The sequence below is a fragment of the Neomonachus schauinslandi genome, chromosome 1 (assembly GCF_002201575.2).
Source record: "Neomonachus schauinslandi chromosome 1, ASM220157v2, whole genome shotgun sequence".
NCBI classification, from domain to species: Eukaryota; Metazoa; Chordata; class Mammalia; order Carnivora; family Phocidae; genus Neomonachus; species Neomonachus schauinslandi.
The window spans coordinates 63,374,399-63,395,497 of NC_058403.1; the positions used below are offsets into that span (position 1 = coordinate 63,374,399).

General features: G+C 39.3%; 1 protein-coding gene across 1 annotated transcript in view; it reads right to left on the bottom strand.

Annotated features, from left to right (window-relative positions):
• Positions 1–5,984: 5,984 nt before the first annotated feature.
• Positions 5,985–21,099, bottom strand: part of TMEM39A (transmembrane protein 39A) — a 30,440-nt gene continuing 15,325 nt past the window's right edge. Inside the window, exons 5-9 of the mRNA XM_021692345.2 lie at positions 18,096–18,250; positions 12,179–12,527; positions 11,214–11,401; positions 9,182–9,302; positions 5,985–6,520 (exon numbers count right to left, since the gene is read on the bottom strand). Coding sequence (XP_021548020.1) covers positions 6,287–6,520; positions 9,182–9,302; positions 11,214–11,401; positions 12,179–12,527; positions 18,096–18,250 — 1,047 coding nt within the window. The 3' untranslated portion in view covers positions 5,985–6,286. The remainder of the gene's footprint in view (positions 6,521–9,181; positions 9,303–11,213; positions 11,402–12,178; positions 12,528–18,095; positions 18,251–21,099) is intronic.

A 21,099-nucleotide genomic window follows, 5' to 3' on the forward strand; every position in this document is an offset into this window, starting at 1 on the left:
ATTAGAAAAAGTAGATTATATGCATCAGGCTCATTGTTCTGGTTCGGTGTTAGTTTTTACTTCAAGGTTTGGTCTCACAGCTAAAGTCCGGATGATTTGCTTCAGTAAATTTTTCTTTTGTTATTTTACCTCTTACTGTCAAATATTTGCAACTTCTCTCTCTTACTGTTGCAATCATACACATTACCTAAGATACCCCATATAAATCAATGGATATTGTCATGAAAACGAAGAAGAAAAAACCTATTGCTTCTCAAAAGTCTGCAGCTTACGGAGTTATGTGGGTCCATCTGAACAGATGTGAAGTCAATTTTTCTATTGCATCAATCGAGGGGACTACTCTTTCATTTGAATGATTATGTTAATGATTATGTTAAAGAAGAAAAATCCTGGCATATGTAATCACAAAAAAGGGGGAGAGGGGCACTCGATGGGTCTTAATCACAGACCCTTAGAAAAAACAATCATGCAATGGAGGCTCACAATCTGGTGATATTTGCAGTGAGAAACACCATTGCCAAGGGGATAAAAATACTAGTATTTTGACATTAATATTCTTTTTAGAGCTTTATGCTACTCAGGCCTGCTCCTGTCATCCTCATTACTTCCCTAAATGCCTTTTCTCCTCCATACTCCCAGATCCCCATTCAGCTCTGTTTCTCTTTCCTCTGTCCGTGCCCACCGCCCCCCAACTGGCAGCACACAGTTGCCCTCACTCCTAATCTATCCCACAGTTCCTCTGGAGTCTTCTCTCACAAACCTGGGGTCTTCCCTGAATGTTGATTCCACTTCCTAGACTCCCATAAAAGTTGACGCTCCCCTGAATGCACCCCAGTTCCTACACAGAAGGCTACATTCCTCCCTTGTTACAGACTACAAATTGCTGAGATGTTCTCGTGTCTCACTTCTGTTTCTGCACCATTGCTTCTTCCCATCTCATACAGAAATCTCTCATTACCAAAATTCATGGAGTCCAGCTATTTTTTTACCATTCTTTGTGGCCATGATGTAGTCAATGTCCCAGATCTCCCAGTCTTTGGCACCGAGCTTCCTGTTTCCACCATTGTTCTGGATGATTTCAGTGTTTCTGAGGAAAACCCACTCCACAGTCTTGGCACAGTTGCTCACAGCTTTTACCTCTCTTCAGTTTTGGCCATTTGCCTCCAGGGTTACACATTATGCTGTTTCACAACCTAAACTCTCATATTCCATTCTCAGAACTTCTATCCTTGCTCCTTTATTTCTCCAACCTGTTCAAGATCATTAATGCCTGGTCTACCCCTACCTTTTCTGACAGACAGTACGCCCAACCAGACTTCAGTCTTCCTTCCCTAGCCTTTCCAGACCCCAGGCTACAGGATCTCAACTATTCACACCAGCACCACTAACTCCCTTGACCACTTCAGCCGTACCTGCCTGGTGAACCTCCAAACTAGGACCAGGACTCTTACCACCCATCTTCTCCGCCCTTTTCCTTATCTGTTGAGTTAGACCAGAGAAAAATCATAAAACCGTGGCTAAAGAGCCACTGGAAATTTATGGTTTACCGCCTCAGCAGTACCCTCATTCCCAAAACTCACAAAAGCTATTCCACTATTCTAAGCCCCCTCCTAGATTGACCCCCCAAAATTGCCTCTTACTTCACCACGTTTCCACTGTCAGATGTTTCTTCCACCCCCACTCCCCTAGCAAGCACTTCCCCTTCTCCATGTATGTGTGTATCTAACCTCCCTTCTAGCTCACGGAAATTGCTATTCCTCCTTCCCAAGGGCTCCCAAGAACACTTTCTAATTCACTTCTTCTTCATTCCAACTCACTACTCTGGACCAACCAACCTGACCTCCGCCCCCATTGCTCCATTAAAATTTCTCTTACTAAAGTCACTAATGATCTAATAACCAAATCCAACAGTTCTCAGTCTCTTGACTTCCTTATTTGATACTGTTCATTTCTTCATTTTTTTTTTAAAGATTTTATTTATTTGAGAGAGAGCACACATGCACACAGAGGGAGAGGGAGAAGCAGACTCCCCGCTGAGCAGGAAGCCCGACGGGGCTTGATCCCAGGACCCAGAGATCATGAACTGAGCCAAAGGCAGCCACCCAACTGACTGAGCCTCCCAGGCACTCCTGATCATTTCTTCTTGCAACACTAGTTCACCTTGTCTTAGACTTCTATTTCCTTAGTCTTATTCATTTGAAAGCTTCCTCTTCCTCTGCTCCTAAGTGTTATTTACCAGAATTCTGTCCATCCTCTTTTCACTCCACTTTTTCTATCACCCACACAGTGGCGACACCCACCCCACACCCTCTCAACCTCTTACACAGACTTTTTAAATGGTTGGCTAACTGATCTCCCTGCTTTGTCTTACTAACAACTGTCCATCCTCCAGATTGTACATATTGCTGCCAAAGTTGTCTAAGATAGGATAGTGGATCCCATCAAAATCACCTTGAATATGTTAAAACAGACATCTGGGTTCTATCCAGAGTTTCTGACTCAGTAGGTTTGGGGCGGGGCTTGAAATTTTCCATTTCTAACAAGTTCCCAGTTAGGTGATGCTGCTGCTGCAGACCCAGATATTGTATTTTGACAACTCCTGACTTGAGAACCCTTGGAGTCATTAATCCTAAATTGAAAATCTTTCACTAGCGGTCTTCAGTTCCTAGACTTCTGTCTGCTTAAGAAATTACTTGAACTGGGGCGCCTGGGTGGCTCAGTCAGTTAAGCATCTGCCTTCGGATCAGGTCATGATCCCAGGTCCTGGGACCGAGCCCCGCATCAGGCTCCCTCCCTGCTCAGTGGGAAGCCTGCCACTCACCCTGCTTGTGCTGTCAAATAAATAAAACCTTAAAAAAAAAAAATTACTTGAATTGCTTGTCGAAGGGGCACAATTTTGGGCTTTACTCTCAAGATTATGACAGTAGATCTGATGTAGTGTTCAAGGATCACACTTTTGAGAACCTGTGACCTACAAGATAATAAAAGTTCAAACCCCTTAACATGGAATTCAAGTCCTCCTATAATCTGTTCTTTGCCTACTTATCTAGCATTATTGAACTAGTTATTTAAGAACTGGTGCAAGTCCATGCCTTGGGTTTTTGTCTATCTTGTTCCCACTACATGAACCCTCTCTCCCTAATTTATGTGGTACTCTCCCAGTCCTCCTTTAAAATGCCTATGTGTTACTGCTGCAGTGAAGTCCTCCCTGACACTGCAGCTTCCAAGCAAAGTTGATGACGCTTTTCTGTGTCACCTCTGTACCTTGTATGTACTTCCTTTCTGAACACCCTTGTGTTACGATTATTGATTTACTTACCTGCCTTCTATTAATCAACTCTAAACATCACTATCTCTAGCACCCAGCAGTGTCCAAGTCATAGTAAGTGCTCAGGAAATAGAAATGGGGGAGGGGTAGTGGTGGTGATGATTTGATAGGGAGGGGAGAAGCTTAAGGAATATAACATGGAATCAGAGTAAATAGGATAATGAGGAACATTTCCATCATGCTCATGCCTGTGAACTATTTTCCTCTACTTACCTACCTTAAGCCACCCTAACAGCTGGTCAAACATCTTCCTTCCTTTTCTTGTATTCAAATTCACCCAACTAATCTTTTGCTATATACCATTTTTCCACACACCATTTAATTTCCCAGTATATAAACAATCACCAAAAGGCCATCCTTTACTGAGTATGCATCTCCTATCACTAAACAAAGATGATATCCTTTCTCTCACGTGATCCATAATAGCATACACAGGTCACTGGTAATTTTTCTCTTCCCCATATGAATGTGGCACCTATAAAGGGCAGCTGAAATGAGTAGCAGCATGTTGAACTGCAGACTTTTATCTCCCTGATGCTGTCATATCTAAAAAGAGAGGGGGGCACTTCCTAATTCCTTTAGCCGAAACTAGTTATTTCTTATCCTCATTAGTTTTGCCAGCCTGGCCTCTGGTCCTCCTGTACCACTCTGTTCAGGTCATGGCCGAGACAGGTCAAACTAGAAGGGGTGGGGGTGGGATCAGCTTACAAGAGTAGTCCGTTATCTCTAATCAGTTATCTGGGCTGCTTTTCAGTGACAGAACCAACTTGGAGCCATTTTGATAAGACATCTTTGTGCCAAGACCACCCATTTTGCTCTTAACTGTCAAGTAACCTCATCAAGATGTTAGTCAAGGGTGCCTCGGTGGCTCAGCGAAACGTCTGCCTTTGGCTCAAGTCATGATCCCGGGGTCCTGAGATCGAGCCCCGAGTTGGGCTACCTGCTCAGCAGGTAGTTTCTCCCTCTCCCTCTGCCCGCCCCTCCCCACCACTTGTGTATTCTCTCGCAAATAAGTGAAATCTAAAAAAAAAAAAAAAAAATGTTTATTAATCAAAAGAAACCCTATCTTTAAGACCCTAAGGAAAGAATACTGAAACAGCAACTTTCCTGCCCTCCTTCACTCCAAGAACTACCACATTTAGGCTGAAACATTTATGAAACCAATATACTGTGGTTACCTTGCTATTTTTCCAATATACCAAAATTGTTCCCACCTTAGGCCACTGCCCTTGCTATTACTGAATACTCCCCAAAGCTATTATATGGCTCAGTCTTGCTTCTTTGCTTTGCTCAGAAATTATCTTCTCAAAGATGCCTTCTAGCAATGCCACTCCTAGTACTTTCTATTTCCTTGCCCCAATTTATTTTCTCTTCACCACACTATTACTACCAGGAGACATTACATATAAATTTATTTATGGCACATTTTTGCACCCCCCACATTGTAAGTTCTCTGAGGGTAGGGTCTTTGCGTTTCTTATTCACTGCTATCTATATCCCCAGTGCCTAACATGGTGCCTGGTGGTCAATATGCGTTTGTTGAATAGCTGAATAGATTCAGACTAATTGCCAAATTATGTAACTTTAAAAAAAAGTATATACACCAAAATACTTAAGGAAACAATGGTTAATTTAAACACAGCATTCACCTTGGGTAGCTGTATATATACACCTACCCCCTCATCATGCTGCCTTTGCTGAAAACCTGTTGGGAACTCTTCTGCAAGAATTGTTTTCAGAGCCAGTTTATGAATTACATGATTGGTCTTTTTACTTCGTAAGTCATACTGTGTTTCACCAAAAAGTTCACAGTGTAAAAAAGCCAAACCAAGCACAGAAAACATATGAGAATATATTTCAGGCTCTCAAGACAAGGCCTCAGAAGCTTAGATGACTAGTGACATCAATTGACGAAGATCACCTCTCGAGAATACGGACATGGACTGAAAAGGGTTAATGCTCACAAACATAGAGGTTCTGGAATTTGAAATTAAAAACACACATTTTAGGCACAGATCAAATTATCGGGGGACAAAGAGGTAACTTCTTCTATTTCACTTCAGCTTATAACTCCAAATATGCCGCTGTAGGTGAGCTGCTGCCCAGACTGCATCGAAGATCGTTTAGCTGAGGACTTGCCCATTCTTCTAGTCACTTGGGATCTTCAGCCTGCCCATACTCCAGCCCACATGGCATTTGCACTCATCTTCTCCCACTGGTCCAGCCATACACCTTCTTCCTGAGTGCAGGCACTCTAAAGACTTTGTCTTAAAAAGTATCACTTCAAACAGCTAATAATTAAAGGAAAATCTTAAGAGGCAAAAGAAGTGAAAGAACAGGGAAAATGACAGCAATATCCTGAGTTTCAGGACAGCAGCTTATTCATAGGTATTTTTAAATGTCATTCGGCAGAACAAAACACTGAGTTCCTATTTCTCAGAAATGCTTCCTTCCAGGATGCAACAAAGAGACTCCCAGCCAGGACTATAAGCCACTCTTTGCCCCAAGTATTCCAAAACTAGTAACCAGCCAAAGAGAAAGAGAATGGGTGCTGTCAGGCAACTCCACTGATCTCCCTTTCTGTAGCACAGAGGCCAACTGAGGACTGAAGATAATGAAACGACAGGAAGGAAAGTAGACACACCAAAGATATGGTGTCAAGTGATATATGAGATGTGTTCATAAATGAATGAGTTATTCCAGAGCCATACAAACAAATCAATCTCTTTACTGGAGAGGCACACCTCTCGTCCTGTGTATTATTCAAATGTACTAACACATGAAAGATCACATCACCTTGTTTGTGGATACATTTAATATCCCTTACCCTTCCCACCTTTCAAAACATAATAGTATACAAAATATAAAATATCTTAAATATTTATAAAAATCGCAAGAAAAAAATAGAACGTATGAAAATATTTTTATCTGAGTTCTCCCTCATTGTTGAGAGGCAGCTTAGTTTGCCTTGAGTTCGTAACTGTTGAGTGGGTAGGAGTATGCCCTGCCTAATACTATTCTGTCCCGGAGAAGTTTAAATAAAACATAGTAGTTGCAGAAGAGGATGAGAGCCATGGAAAGTGTGTGGTTCCACTTCTCCGACCGCAGCAAGGAATAGAGCTGGTAGAAGACGACACTGCCCTCAATAAGGATAAGCAGATTTAACAGCCTTAATGGACGATGAAATAGGAACTGTAAGGAAGGTGAAAAGCAAAACATTATTTCATAGAAAGGTAAAGACTGTAGTTATTCTCACATTTTTCTCCTAAAACAATTTCATATTTACAGGTTCCTGTGTGCAATAACATGGATCTGCTTACTGAACATCAGGCTATTTCTTGCTGTAGAGACCCAAACCTTCTCCTTTTTGCTCAAGGAATAATGAAATGAATTTTATTTCAATGCCCTGAGATATGAGAAAGGATCCCACCTAAAAGAACTGCCTCTAAACATTTTTCTTAAAATTATATCTTGGGTATATATTTTATTTGAGATAATCAAAAGTACATTTATCTAAGATAGGGACTGGATAAAGGACTGAATGGAAAATATTTTAGACTTTGCAAGTCAAGAGGCAAAAATTAAAGATATTATATAGGTACTTAAAGCCATTTAAAATGAACCACTTAAAAAAGTAAAAATCAATGTTAGTCTGTGGGCTGATCTAAGACAAACACACAAGTCTGGGGGGGAGGGGAAGTCTTACAAGCGGAAATATCAACACAATAATTTCTTAATTTTCCCTTAAACCGTTTACCCACCATCATCACTGACTCAAATCCTCTACACCATATATTTCTGCTGGGTTTTTTCTGGATATTAAGAAGTAGGGTGCACAGACAGGACAATGAGGAAGGAAGGAAAAATTAATCAGAATTAGAGTTTGGCTAAAAACAGGGCCGCTCACTGTTTTTATTCCACCAAATTCTTCACTTTAAGAGGCTAAATCCTGGTTTACTAATAAAAACATATTATGAATAGAAAGACAGAAGGCTGCAAACTGTGGCAATGGTAGTACATCAGATTTAAATAAACTAATTTAGACCTCAAGGTTCAAATCTGAGAATAAAGCAAATCATCATGACAGCTCCAAAAGGTAGCAAGGTTCTTCGGGTCCTTCTTTGAGAGAAAGAAAATGTTTAACCTGGGTTATAGTATATGATATCCAGTAATACCATGTATAAAATTGGCTCAGAATTAATATTCCAAAAGGACTCAGGCAATGGTAGTTTCTGCGACAATTATAACAATTAAAATTAAATGTGCCAGTAAGCTATAAAATGAATGAGTAGAAAGGTGAGGAAAAGTTTTAACTTCTAACAGCTATAGGCAGTCGGCACATTTTAAATGAGTGTTCTCAAACTTCAGTGTGCCTAAGAATCATTTCCAAATAGGTGAATGCTGCAAATTCCTAGAATCCTTCAGACATTCTGATTCAGAAGTCTGGGGTAGGGACCCTGAATTACTTTAAAGAGTGAGCCAGGTGATTTATATGCAAGTGGCCCAAGGACCACTTTGGCAAAACACTGATTTACCTGTTCGGTCATGCAAAATCAGTAATAAGTTAATTTCCCTAATCCTTATTCTTTGGATTTCACCTGATTCTTCAGCTATCCAACACACTAGCAAGGAAAATACTTATTTTTCAAGCAGAAAACTCCAGTAGAGTATCTGGTCATTACAGGTTTCTTGAGGCGACTGCAAGGGCCCACAGAAGTCATTAACGGCCTATGGAATACACCTGACTGAATTAAATATTCTGTGTAGAAACCAAATGCTTATGTGGTGTGACTTAAGTCCGCTCCTCCCTAGTTTCCTCATTCAAGGGCCTTTCACCTGCCCCATGCTCCTCCCAGCCCCCACCCTGTCCTCCCCTACCCACCCCCATTGTATTTACAAACATCCAGCCCTGATGTGAAATTCCCAGTATTTAACTGAAAGGCCCTTAGCAGCAAACACCTGCAGAACCAGAAAGCCCATGTGCCCTCACAGGGAACTGGGAGGGAGACAGAATGAGATGCAAGTATCTCAAAAAAAGATCTCCAATTCTTTTTTAGACTATAATTTCCATTGAAAGGCAAGGCACTGCACTATGAACAGTCCCCTGCATGCACCTTCTTTTCCCCACTGCCACTGATCAGCTAGCCTCTCCCATATAAATAAATACTTCTGCCTCCTAGAGTCAGAATTTCCAGAAAACTGAAAGATCAATAGAACATAAACCAAGGCATAAATTCAAATGGGACAGAAGCTGGGTTTAACGGATGTCTATTGCTTCTTCCTTTTTAACTGGTAAGCCTTTTTCCCTTTAATCCAGGAAAAGGTAAAAGGCCAGAGATCATGGCATTTGTCTTACTTTCAAAAGGTAAGTCAAGGTACTTTAAGGAGGTGATACAAATGACAAATAAGAAAAAAATGACAAAAAACAAAAACAACCCCAAACAAAAAAAAAAACCCAATAAAAACAAACAAAACCATTACATTATTACTATATTAAATATCACTTAAGGATACATAAACACAATATAACAAGGATACCACTAAACCAAACTATTACAAATAAAAATTATAAGATGAAAAAGGGAAGTCTTAAATAACTGCCTACTTGTTTCAGGTAATACTAGACACAACAAATCCCAATATGACTTTTAAGCTGTTGGAGCTGGGACAATGCTATCTGGTATCTGATCTTCCAACTGCCTTTCAGAATATATTTCCAAGAGACAAGGGCCATTATTATAGCAGTAGTAATAACTACCATGTGCTACACACTGTGCTAGGTGCTTTCACACATAGTGGCCTCCTAACACTTACCACTAAGTTTATGTTTGAAAAGAAATAAGTGGTACTTGCATAAAAGCGGGCATGGGATACGTCTGAAGGCACTGCCACGTTGTAAGGCCCCATGGCTCTATATAAGCATCTGCTGTGTCGCACCAGCACCCCTTGAGGCCATATTGTATTTTCTGACCAACTAAGGGAGAGAGAAATGCAATGTTAGCATACTGGCAATTACAGATAAGACAGTGTCTGGCAAGGCCAACTACATTTCTGTGGAAGGGATTAAGTATTCAAGGCTTCATCTGCCTGAATTCTGAGAATACATTGTATAGTCAAACTGGAAAGAGTTAGGAAGGATTTGTTATCATAACTTCATTGCTATAGAGAGGCTGCAAAGTGACACAGTTAACTCAGTGTCAAAGGACTTATGAGGCGTCGGAGAATGAGCAGAAGTTAATGTGTAAGGCATCTATGAGCCAGAAAATCGAGTGTAAGTAAGTGGACTGTCATCTCAATCCCAAGTGAGCAAAATCTATTGATGGAAATGCTAGAGAGAACAAACAAGAGAAAGTGGACTGTAGTGAGAGTAGTGGAGAAATGAACACACTGTCAAATCAGCATGACATCTACTGTAGAACAACATCCCAAAAGCTGTAGAAAATCAGTCTATTTGTCACATACTTCAAGTGCCTCATATATGCGTGAAGCTATACAGAACACAGAGACACACAAGGTAATGACACACAGACTTTACTTTTTACTGCTTTCTTGGTTTATTTTTATAGAAGTTTCTCTAGGAAAAAGAAGTTATGGAAGAAGCTTCTTGTTTCCAGCACCAATGTAATGGAGCTGGGGTGGGGTTGGGGATCTTCAGGTTAAGCTTTTTAAAAAATCTAAGTTAATTCATCTCTTCCTGATTTTGGAAAGGTTAGTTTCCTAGGGTAAGAACTGGGACATTTTAGGTATGTTAAAAAAAAAAAAAAGGAAAAGAAAAAAGTCTAGCACCCTGAAGCTTTCCCAGTTCAGAAAATGGTCCGTCAGCCTTGCTCACACTTACCAGCATTAAAGTGATGATACACCTCATGGCCATGTGCCATCAAGGAGCCTGAAGATGTACAGTACTAGTACTGTGGATTGTATTTTCAATTTTTATTGAAATTTGTCCTTTGCCCACAGTCGGGTTTCTTTTCAGCCTGGCCCAATCTCTTTCAGTTCCTGGGCTTGAAGGCCTGTGCTAATCTGTATCAGACATCAAGGCAGATAATTGAAGGGAGGACTCTGAGGAGGACAGGGGAAGGGAAAGTCCCCTCAATCTGTCCCACTTCATTAGGAAAGAATTTCTAGGTGATGAAATTTGTGAAATGTTCCAATTATAAAAGGGAGGAAGATGAAGATGGTCCAGGTCTGAGAGGAAGGTACGGTGAAGGGCTCAGAAGTGAGAGAACAAAAGGGTTCTAAAGTTACCCATTTTGGATCACAGGGACCATGCAGAGAAATGACTGGTAAGGGGACACAATGAGAGGAATACTCAGAGAGAACTCAATTAGGGAGAGTTTTCATTTAAGTATGGGAAAAGCAGGGAAACATTCACTAGCGAGTTTAGGAAAAAAGATAAAAAATGCAAGCAAGGAAAACTACTAGAACATATTTGCATTTATTAGAAAGAAAAGATGAGAGAAGCAAATTCTAGCTGCCTGAGTGTAAGATGATTAGCTAGCAACTATTTAGCTGTGGCAATGAGGAGGAGAAGATGAATCTTACAGGCTTCCAAAGAGAATTAAAAATACATCATGACTCTGTGAATTTGGGCAAAGGGTTAAGACTGAAAGAAAACTCCAATATTACAGCTTGGGAAACAAATTACACACTCCAGGGTGACCGGGCAGCTGAAAGGTAGGAGGCATTTAAGGAGGGACTGGGGATGGTGGTGGGAATGAGTTAATGTCCCCTGTGTTCAGTTTAGAGTGATGACAGGCATCCACGTAGACAAAAAACTAAAAATTAAATGTTCAAAAGCCAAGAACAAGAATGGCATACAAAGCAAATAAACATGATCAGCAGCATGTAGAAGGTGTTATATGGTTTCACCCTCTAGGCTACTCACATGTGCTGTGGAGCATTGCTGTAGGACCCATGTTCAAGCTTCTGCCACTTGCCCAGGTGAGCAGCTGATTTATGTAGCAAATCACAGTATTTGGATGGTAGCAGTTGTGTGGTGAGCATGACAAAAGCATTGATCCACACCATAATGAGGTGCTCACATGACCAGCGCATGTCATAGTACTGGGTACTCTGGAAAAGATCAGAAAAGGGAGAAATGATCCATGCACTGTTAAGCAAGAAGGTAGGGATGGGTGCGTGTACATACGCCCTGCAGACAAATGCCACACTGAGTCACACATGCATTGGTTGTCCTGCTGTCCGTGCAGAAAGTTCAAGAGCAGAGTCCTCCAAAATCCTTCAACCTGACTTTCTGGCTGTATGAATTAGGGTTGGGAGGGAGAGGCAATTATATTTTAAGTGCTTCCTTTCTAGAAGAGGTGAGTGCCCTCTGTAAATGACCACTCCGGCTGCAGATGTGCTTCTCAGTGGGTGAAGAAAGGGTACTAAAATGTCCCAAAAGATTTTAGGCTCAAGTGACATCCAGACCATTTTTCTTTTCTACTGAAGTAAATTGAAATTTAGATGAAGGTTAGATTAAATTCAAGGAAAGTCCTGATTAACACGTTAAGATCAACTACAGTAGGCTGAATTGTATTAAAACCTCAATCCTCTTAAGCTACTATATACTGATTCTATTATAAACACAAATTTTATTTTCCCCAGAAACTGGAAAAAAAAAAAAAAACTTTAAAAAAGAGAAAAAAAGAGGGGACCACCACGGGTGCATCACATATATGGAAATACCTATCCGCCAACCAGGAGCGGTATTAGTGCACTCCAGATGCAGCCGAACTCCACCATCCAGGCTGCCAAAGGGGAGACAGAGAAAAGGGGGATTAAATAAGAAATACCCAGTTTATGTCATTCACACACAAATCCAGGAAGCACATAAAAGGAACCACTTACCTTCACAAAACACAGGGGGAGAAATGCAACATAGTAGGCACTGAAGAGGGAGTTGAAGAGAACTTCCTTGATTCTGTGGTTGAAATCCGCTTTCAGACATTCAACTTCATTGCGAATGAGGTCTGGAGATAGAGGGCAGCTGTGTGTGGGGATGGGCGTGGCATTATTAAACTGTTCTTTTAGAGACTCCAACAATAAGGAGAGAAAGTCTTTGGATTTGGCCAAGCCACCCACAGTTGAGGCACTTTCTTCTACTGCCTGGTGCTGAACCATATAGTTATAGTCTGTGAGAAGAAGATGAGCTCTACTATCTTGGTGGAAACAGCAGAGTGGAACATAAACACCAAACCTGTAGAAGACGGTAAATAAGAAAATGAGACCACAGATGCCACCTAAGATCAAAGCTGATAACTATGTTAGTAAAATAGTCATGATTCACGAGAATGAACTTAAGAGAACAGGGACTCTGCTGACAAATTCATTATTGGGGAAGTTCTTTAATTTCTTCACACAAAGGCAATATACATTCACTATACAATAATAGAAGACTACAGAAAATCACAATGACAAAATAGAGACACCAAAAAATGATCACTTTTATAATTTTTACAACTGGGTGCACAGACTTCATACTTTTTTCTTTTATATGTTTAGCCTCATACAGTATAAACTGTTTTGTAACTTTGAGTGTGTACTTATGTATGGGTATCTATTTTGAGCTTTTTTTTCATGTCATTACATATTTTTTCTATAACAATTTTTAAAGATACTATAGTATTCTCACAGAGATGTACCATAATTTACTCATTTTTCTCTTGTTGGAAACTTAAGTGGTTACTTACTTTGCATTACCATAAATATGAATGTATGGATAAGATCCTACATGATCTTTGTGTGCATCTGGTAATTTTCAAATGGTGTGCCCTTCCCTTCCAATTTCCCCTTCTCAGTGAGGGGCTCCCCTGCCTCCCTACTACATCACCCACCCCAATCCTACAGGCCCTTTTAGTTCCCCCTGCCTGGTTATTTTTCTTCACAGATCTTACCACTCATATATTTTACATACTTTTCAGGTTTTTTATTTGGGTGGGGGTGTTCTGTTCTTTTTTTTTGATCTTCCCCCTCACTACAATGTAAGTCCCGTGTACCGGAGATTTAGGTCTACTTAATTCACTGCTATTTCCTTGATGTCTAAAATAGTGGCTGAAACATACTAGGCACTCAATAAATATTTGATGAATTAATGAAACAAATTCTAGATGTACAATAAAAAAATTTCTATAAGTAGAATAACTTAGTTAAAGGGCCGAATATTTTTGAGACTCTTCATAACTTCTTACAGTTATTTCAACCTTGGTTCCTTAAAACTTTTTAAAATACTTTCCCCAGTCCTCATTAAGTAATGTCCACATTGTGACTTACATATTGTAAATAAAATGGTCATTTCACTGGCATTAATTCAGATATGAAAAACAGCAATTACAAAGATATCCTATTTAGTTATGTATTTTATAAAAATATTAACAAATTCACCTATTCCTACTTTTCTCTAGAGGGAGAAAGAATGAGCTTGTTACAAAGTAAGAGGATGGTTAGCAGCTCCGTGATCCACCATGAATGTGCCCTGGAGTAGTAGTGTGGGAAGGAGTAAATGAAGAAGCAACAGGCAGAACTCACACATGTGCAAAACTGTGAAGGCCAGAGAAACCTGTCAATATTGCCGAAACACAAGCTGCACATACAGAGGTGAGACGAGAGGCTAGGGTGTGTGGCAGATTGCAAGGATGGCCCCATTTCTTAACCCTTCCTGTAGTCTTACTACACAGCCCTCATTCTGTGTGTGAAGTGACCCTGCCCTAGCCCCACAATGGGCTCAACAATGTGACCTGTTCTGGCCCATGGAATGTCAGCAAACACGATGTGATCAGAAGCTTAAAATGGGCTTGCACGCTGGGGCTTGCTTTCATTCCATTCGATCAATTTCATGTGTCCATACCTAGCCTGCCGGAGCATGAGACACACGTAGAGCAGAGCTGGGTTGTCCTGGTTACTTAAACTGACAGCTAGTCAATCCCACAAGGGTGACTGAACCCAGCTAAGATCAGGAGCGCTTCTTGACTTCCAGCTGACTCCAACGCATGCACAATAAATACACATTGTGGAATGCTACCATGGTTTTGCAGCTGTTTGTTACAGCATTATATGGCAATAGATAACTGACACAGGGTAGAATGAGAGAAACTAGAAAGTTAGCATCAAAGGCTTAGACTTTGGAGGGCTCTGTAAGGTAAAAGGGGGTAAAGGAAATGACTCATTAAAGAATTTTAAAGAGGGTTAGTGACATGATTCAGTTTCCATTCTGAAAATCATTACAGCTACAATAAACAATTGAAAGGAGGAGAGCAAGAATGGATTACCAGAAGACCAGATGGAAGTTTAGAATGTAACAGCAGAGGTTACAGAGAGCAGTGGACAGATTCAAGATAAATATAAGAGCTACAACCATTAGTCATTGGACTAACCTAAACTGAGAAGCTAGCTGAGAATCAAGTTAAAAAAAAAAAAGGCAGTAAAGAGTCCCTTTTTTAACCTATGAATAAACAAGAAAATAAAGATGTAGTTATTGCCACTGTCTAGTATGTTAAACTTCTTATACTTATTTTTTAATTTAAGTTAGGTAAAAGATTATTCAACTTTTAAAAAGTGAAGAAGGCAAATATATTTAAACATAAAATCTGTTTAAATTACATGCTTCTTTCATTGTTTTACAGGGGCGTGGAGAACCTTCAAAAGTAAGTTTCTTTATATTCCTCAATTGAAATGAACAAGTTTGCTAGCCATTTTGACATGGTAATCCTTTTAAACCTGCCCAAAATATTCCTTGATATATCCATAATTAGCCTTTCAAATCAAATGCAGTTAAACCTGATTCAACCAGCTGTTGCTGAGAAATTGGATAATGAAATCATCTGAAGTAGGTCAAGTATTAGTCTAGACATATAGAAACAACTGATGTAAAATATATACCTTATAATAAATATGAATCATGAAAAATGATGTTTATAATATAGAGTTCATTTTGTAGGGAAAAGGGTAATACTAATGAACTGAGTTGATTGCCTTAAATAATTAAACAGTATAATTAGAAAAATAAATAAGTAAATAGTATAATTAGACCCACCATAGGACAACCAATAGAAAGACTCTTCCTGCCATCCCTGCATAATCTCTGATTATGCTTTGATTTTATACTATGTAACTACCCATATAAATCCATGCTTACACTTCAGCACCATAAATGGTTACATAAAGCAATGATTCTCAAGCTTGAGCAAGCATCAGAATCATCTGGAGGGCCTGTTAAAAGACAAATTGCTGGGGGGAGCCTGGGTGGCTCAGTGGTTAAGCGTCTGCCTTCGGTTCAGGTCACGGTCTCAGAGTCCTGGGATCAAGCCCCGCATCAGGCTCCCTGCTCGGCGGGAAGCCTGCTTCTCCCTCTCCCACTACCCCCTGCTTGTGTTCCCTCTCTCGCTGTGTCTCTCTCTGTCAAATAAATAAATTAAAATCTTTAAAAAAAAAAAAAAAAAGATAAATTGCTGGATCCTACCTTCTGGAGTTTCTGTTTCAGTAGATTTGGGGTGGATTCTGAGAATTTCTATTTCTAAAAAATTTCCAGGTGATGCTGATGCTGTTCTGGGAACCACAATTTTGAGAACTACTGATTACAGAGTAATGGTGCAGACAAGAACTCTGGAATCAAAAAGACCTGAGTCTTTCTAACTGACCACAGGGAAGGTTTTTAGTCTCTTAATCTGTCTTTACCTGTGGCAAAGCCTGCTAATTGTCTGCCAAGAGCCACTGTTCTCCTGCTCTTCCACTGCAATAGAATTTTTAGTTGAGATACAGCTGTTCTGCTAAAGACAAATTTCCAACCTCCCTTATAGTCTATCCTGCTAGGAAGGGTGGAGCAAAAAAGAGAGCAGGAGCCTGGCTCCCAGCACCTTGGAAGCTAGCTGCCACAGCTATCCAAGATGATTTACACACAGACTATACAGAAGAGAGAAATAAACTTCTAACTTTTTAAAGCCACTAGTTCTTTGGAAGTGTTATGGTCAGACTAAATACAAGCCTCCCGGGTTATGGGATGATTTCATGAGGTGATGTTTATAAACACCTAGCCCAGCACCTAGCACATAACAGCAATAAGTGGTAGCTATCTACTAACATCCAATGAAGAAAGTATTAGCCCAAGGTTTACAAGTTAAACTATGCAGAAGAGTTTAAAAGCCAGTATGTATAATAAGATACAACTATACACTCATCACAATGGCTAGAATTTAAAAAACAGAAAACATCACATGCTGATAAAAATGTGGAGCAACCAGAATGCTTATAGAATTGATGGGAGGAGGGCGCCTGGGTGGCTCAGTCATTAAGTGTCTGCCTTCGGCTCAGGTCATGATCCCAGAGTCCTGTGATGGACTCCCACATTGGGCTCCCTGCTCCCCGGGAAGCCTGCTTCTCCTTCTCCCACTCCCCCTGCTTGTGTTCCCTCTCTCGCTGTGTCTCTCTCTGCCAAATGAAGAAATAAAATCTTTAAAAAAAAAAAAAGAATTGATGGGAGGATAAAATGATACTTCTTTGGGAAAGGTCTGGTAGATTCCTATAAAACTAAACATACTCCTCCTACCTTATGGCTTAGCAAGACCTCTCCTAGATATTTCTTTGAAGAAAATGAAAACATTTCTTCACAAAAAAAGATTTGTATAAGAATGTGCCTAACAGTTTTATTTTTAGTAATAGCCCCAAACTGGAAACAATCCAGATATTCAACAGGAGACTAAACAAACTGTAGTATATTCATACAATAAAACGTTACCAACATATGTAACCACATGGAGGATTCTCAAAAACAACTTGCTGAGAGAAGCCATACACAAAAGTGTATATACCTTGTAATTCCATTTATATGAAATTCTAGAACTGGTAAACTAATCTATGGTGGAAAAAAAAATCAAAACAGTGATTACCTCTGGGAAGTGGGGGGTGGGGTTTGACTGCAAAGAGGTATGAAGGAACCTCTGGAAAAATGGTCATGTTCCACACTGGGATACAGGTTTGACTTACAGGTATATGCATTTATCAAGACTCAGCAAATGTATACCAGATTTGTGAGTTTTATTTTATATAATGAATTTTACCTCAAAAGGAAAACTGTAAGCAAATATCAAACTCTAGTTATTGATAAGCATATGCTGACGTATTTTGGAGGAAGTGAACTGGGGTCTGCAATTTAACTTTCAAATGTACCAAAAAAAGATGGACTGATGGATGGACAGAGGAATAGCTGGACAATTATGTGTCGTGCAATTATAGTAAAATATTAATTAATGGAATCTAGGTGGGGTAACACACAGGTGTTTGCTGAAAAATTCTTTCAATCTCATGTTGTTTAAAATTTCCATAATAAAATGCTGGTCAAAAAAAGTACTTAAGTCCATAGGGCTTGAGTATGGGGTATTTCTGTTACATGAACCCAAAGATCAAAGTAATCTGACCAAAAGACTAAGACTGATGAGCCAGTTCATTCAACTAACATTACCTACCATTTGTGCCAATATAGGTAGTACTTGGGCGCTTTATTTGATGGAGAGAGCCAATCAAATATTCTCCATTGGTAGAAGAGCCATACCTCTCCAGTTTCTTGGGACAGTCCTGGTTTATCCCTGTTGTCCCAACTGAATCCTAGTGTAGAAAATAAATTATATGGTCACCCTACTCACTGATTTTTCCAATTTTTTGAGCTTTTGGCTTATATTTGAACAATTTCCTCTTCCTCACTTTTATAGGATTGTTTGCTTGACCCAGTAATTTCTTTAAAAACTTACTGATAAAATGGTAAAACTGGAGTACTCACGGGTAGCCAAGGAAAAGGAGATTGAGCACTGAATGGCTTCGGAAGAGATTGACGAGGGTCCAACAAAGTACCCATCCACATAAAGTGAGTAGCACCAAGCGAGCTGATATCAGAATCATGTAGTGAATCATAGATGCTGCACCCGCCTTAGTGGCCTGAAAGTTTGGAAGCACCAAAAGGAACATTTTATAAATGGCCTTATTCAAAAGCAATGTGACTCAAGGAATTAAGATTTAGTAGAAATCTGCCCCCCCCCAATTAAAGGGGGGAGAAGAAAAAGTGCCCCATCCCACCTTATCTTCATTTTTAAAGATTCAGACTTTTCCAGGCAATTTGTTGGTTCCTCCTTGTATTCTCATAGTGTCTCATACAGATGTCCCCTAAGTTCTTATGACATTGTCTAATTTGTTTACACTGGGGCTTCTCAAAGTATGGTCCATGAACCACATTCATCAGAATTACTTGGGCTGCTTACTGAACTTGCAAATTCCTACTGCCTTTCCTCACCAGATATAGGGAACAAAACTTTAAGTCAAGGGACCTATATTTTAATAATCCACCAGGTGATTTTTATGTAAAGATACTGAGCCATTAATTTATCTGATTTCAGACTATACTGTAATAGTCTCAATAGTAGCAACAATGTTTTTTCCATTTTCCTTGGGATCCTCCCCCCAGTCTATTTGCTGAATTAATGTTTAATGAATTACTGGAGCTTCAAAAAATAATCAGAGCTTCTCTGACAAATCCCTATGTAAATAAAAGTTTCTCTTTTGACTTTTGCAAACACAGAAATAATGGACAATCACTTCCACTTCTTTATATCACAGCTATTCAAATATTTTTCTTTAATCCCACATTTTAAAGACAAATGAAATATAGTAAGAAAGCATACTTGTCTAAATGTGAAGCTCTGCAATGTTATGTTCTTTCAGAATGAACTAGGAAGAGAATGAGCAAAATGCAGGGGAAAATGGCAGATTCCTACAACCTCAAAACAGCAGTGTCAGAATGTAGAAAGGGCAAAAAAAAATTACGTAGGGTCAATAGCAATGGGAGGGGATAAGGAGCTTTTCAGGTCCTTCATCTATCCATTTCTTAATTTACCCAACATACTACATAGCATATATGATATACAATATATAATAGTTATACAGTTACTTATAAATGCAAAGAAGCAATTGAATTAATACTATAAGCCTCAAACCGTGGGGAAGGTTCAAACTGTTCTAACAGCAGGGCAAATAATTGTGTTATCACTCCCCTGATACATACCTCATGCCAATGTACCCTGCATGTCAAAGCCTAAGGAAGGCATTTAAGTGGCTGGAATTACTCCATTGCCTCCATTTTCAAAATTAAAAAGGCTGCTCTGCCCAATGTCACCAGAGTAGCAGAGCTTGGATGTATTTATCATTTTTGTCTTATTCCAGAGCCCAAGCTCTTAACCACTATGCTATGCATGGCAGATACTATATCGGATCCTAGGGACACAGTAGTAACCAAGACAAATAAGAATTCTGTCTTCATGAGGCTGCCCAAATAAGAAAGACAAAAATTAAACTTATATTTACACAAGTAATTATTTTTACAATTGTAGTAAGTGCTACAGGAAAAGAGTAGGCTGTAAGGGAAAGCAAATAACAAGAGACCCCAACCTAAGGAAGCCTTTCTGAGGAAGTAGTATTTTAGCTGGGATTAAAGAATAAGCAAAAATGAGCCAGGTAAGGAGTAGAAAAATATTCCTAATATTATGTTAACTGAAAAGTACAGTACATATGCAAATAAAAATTATATGCCAAATATATCAAAATATGGCCCTTTCAATAATGAGGTTGTAATTTAAAATTTTTTTCTGCTTTATATGTGTTTTCCAATTTTTTTTTTCCCCCAATAAAATGTACTACCTTCCTATTTAGAAAAAAACGGTTTTTCAAAAAGGGAGTTACAGGGGGTCTCTGGGTGGCTCAGTGGGTTAAGTGACTGTCTTCGGCTCAGGTCATGATCCTGGAATCCCGGGATCGAGTCCCGCATCGGTCTCTCTGCTCAACGGGTAGTCTGCTTCTCCCTCTGACCCTCCCCCCTCTCACGTTCTTTCTCTCTCTTATCCTCGCTCTCAAATACATAAATAAAATCTTTAAAAAATAATAATAATAAATTTAAAAATAAAAAGGGAGTTGCCTCAGGTTGGTAGAAGAATAGCTGAATAACTTTTTGGTCTTGCGGAGCAAGTCAAGAAGCAGAATTGGCCTGGAGGTGAATAAACAATCTTATCTAGTTGGAGGTATTCCTTTCAAATAGTATTTAGCATTCTGAATTAATTACCTCCAGCCTCTCATTAAAAATGATTGGTCTTTCTCAGGATATATAAGCTCCCCACCCCCCCAAAAAAGGCAAACATTTTAATGGAAGTAAGGAAAGATGATTTATGATGGGTCTTACCATCTAATTTAGCTTTTTTAGGAAGAGAATCACTATACAGCTCTTATTTTTAACTTCTGAATAGATAATATATTCACCAATACTCAAGATACAAAATGTATAATAGTGTTTGTTGTGAAATTTCCCTTCTTCTGGTCCTGTTACCAGCCACAACTAGGCAGCCTGTTATTAGTTTGTATGTCCTTCTAAAGATAATTTATTCATACACAAGCAAATGTATTTTGTTCCTTCTACCCACCTTATTTTCAACACTATTATATACTTTGGTTTTTTTTTTACTTAATATTTTAGTGGTCAGTGCATTTTCATCTTTTTAATGGCTGCATGCTATTCCATTATGTAGATATCCCATAATTATTTAAACATTCTTTCATTCTTCCTCATGGACTTTAAGGTACAGATTTCAGTCTTTGACCAGAAATCAGTTTAAATTTAGCTTAAGTATTTTGTTCTCGGTAAGAATTACAGGTTTCTTTAGAAAACAGCTAATATACTTTTCAACTAAGGTCATGCAAAAATTGTTAAACTACTGTTAAGCCATTAGCAAAAGAAAAAAATGGAG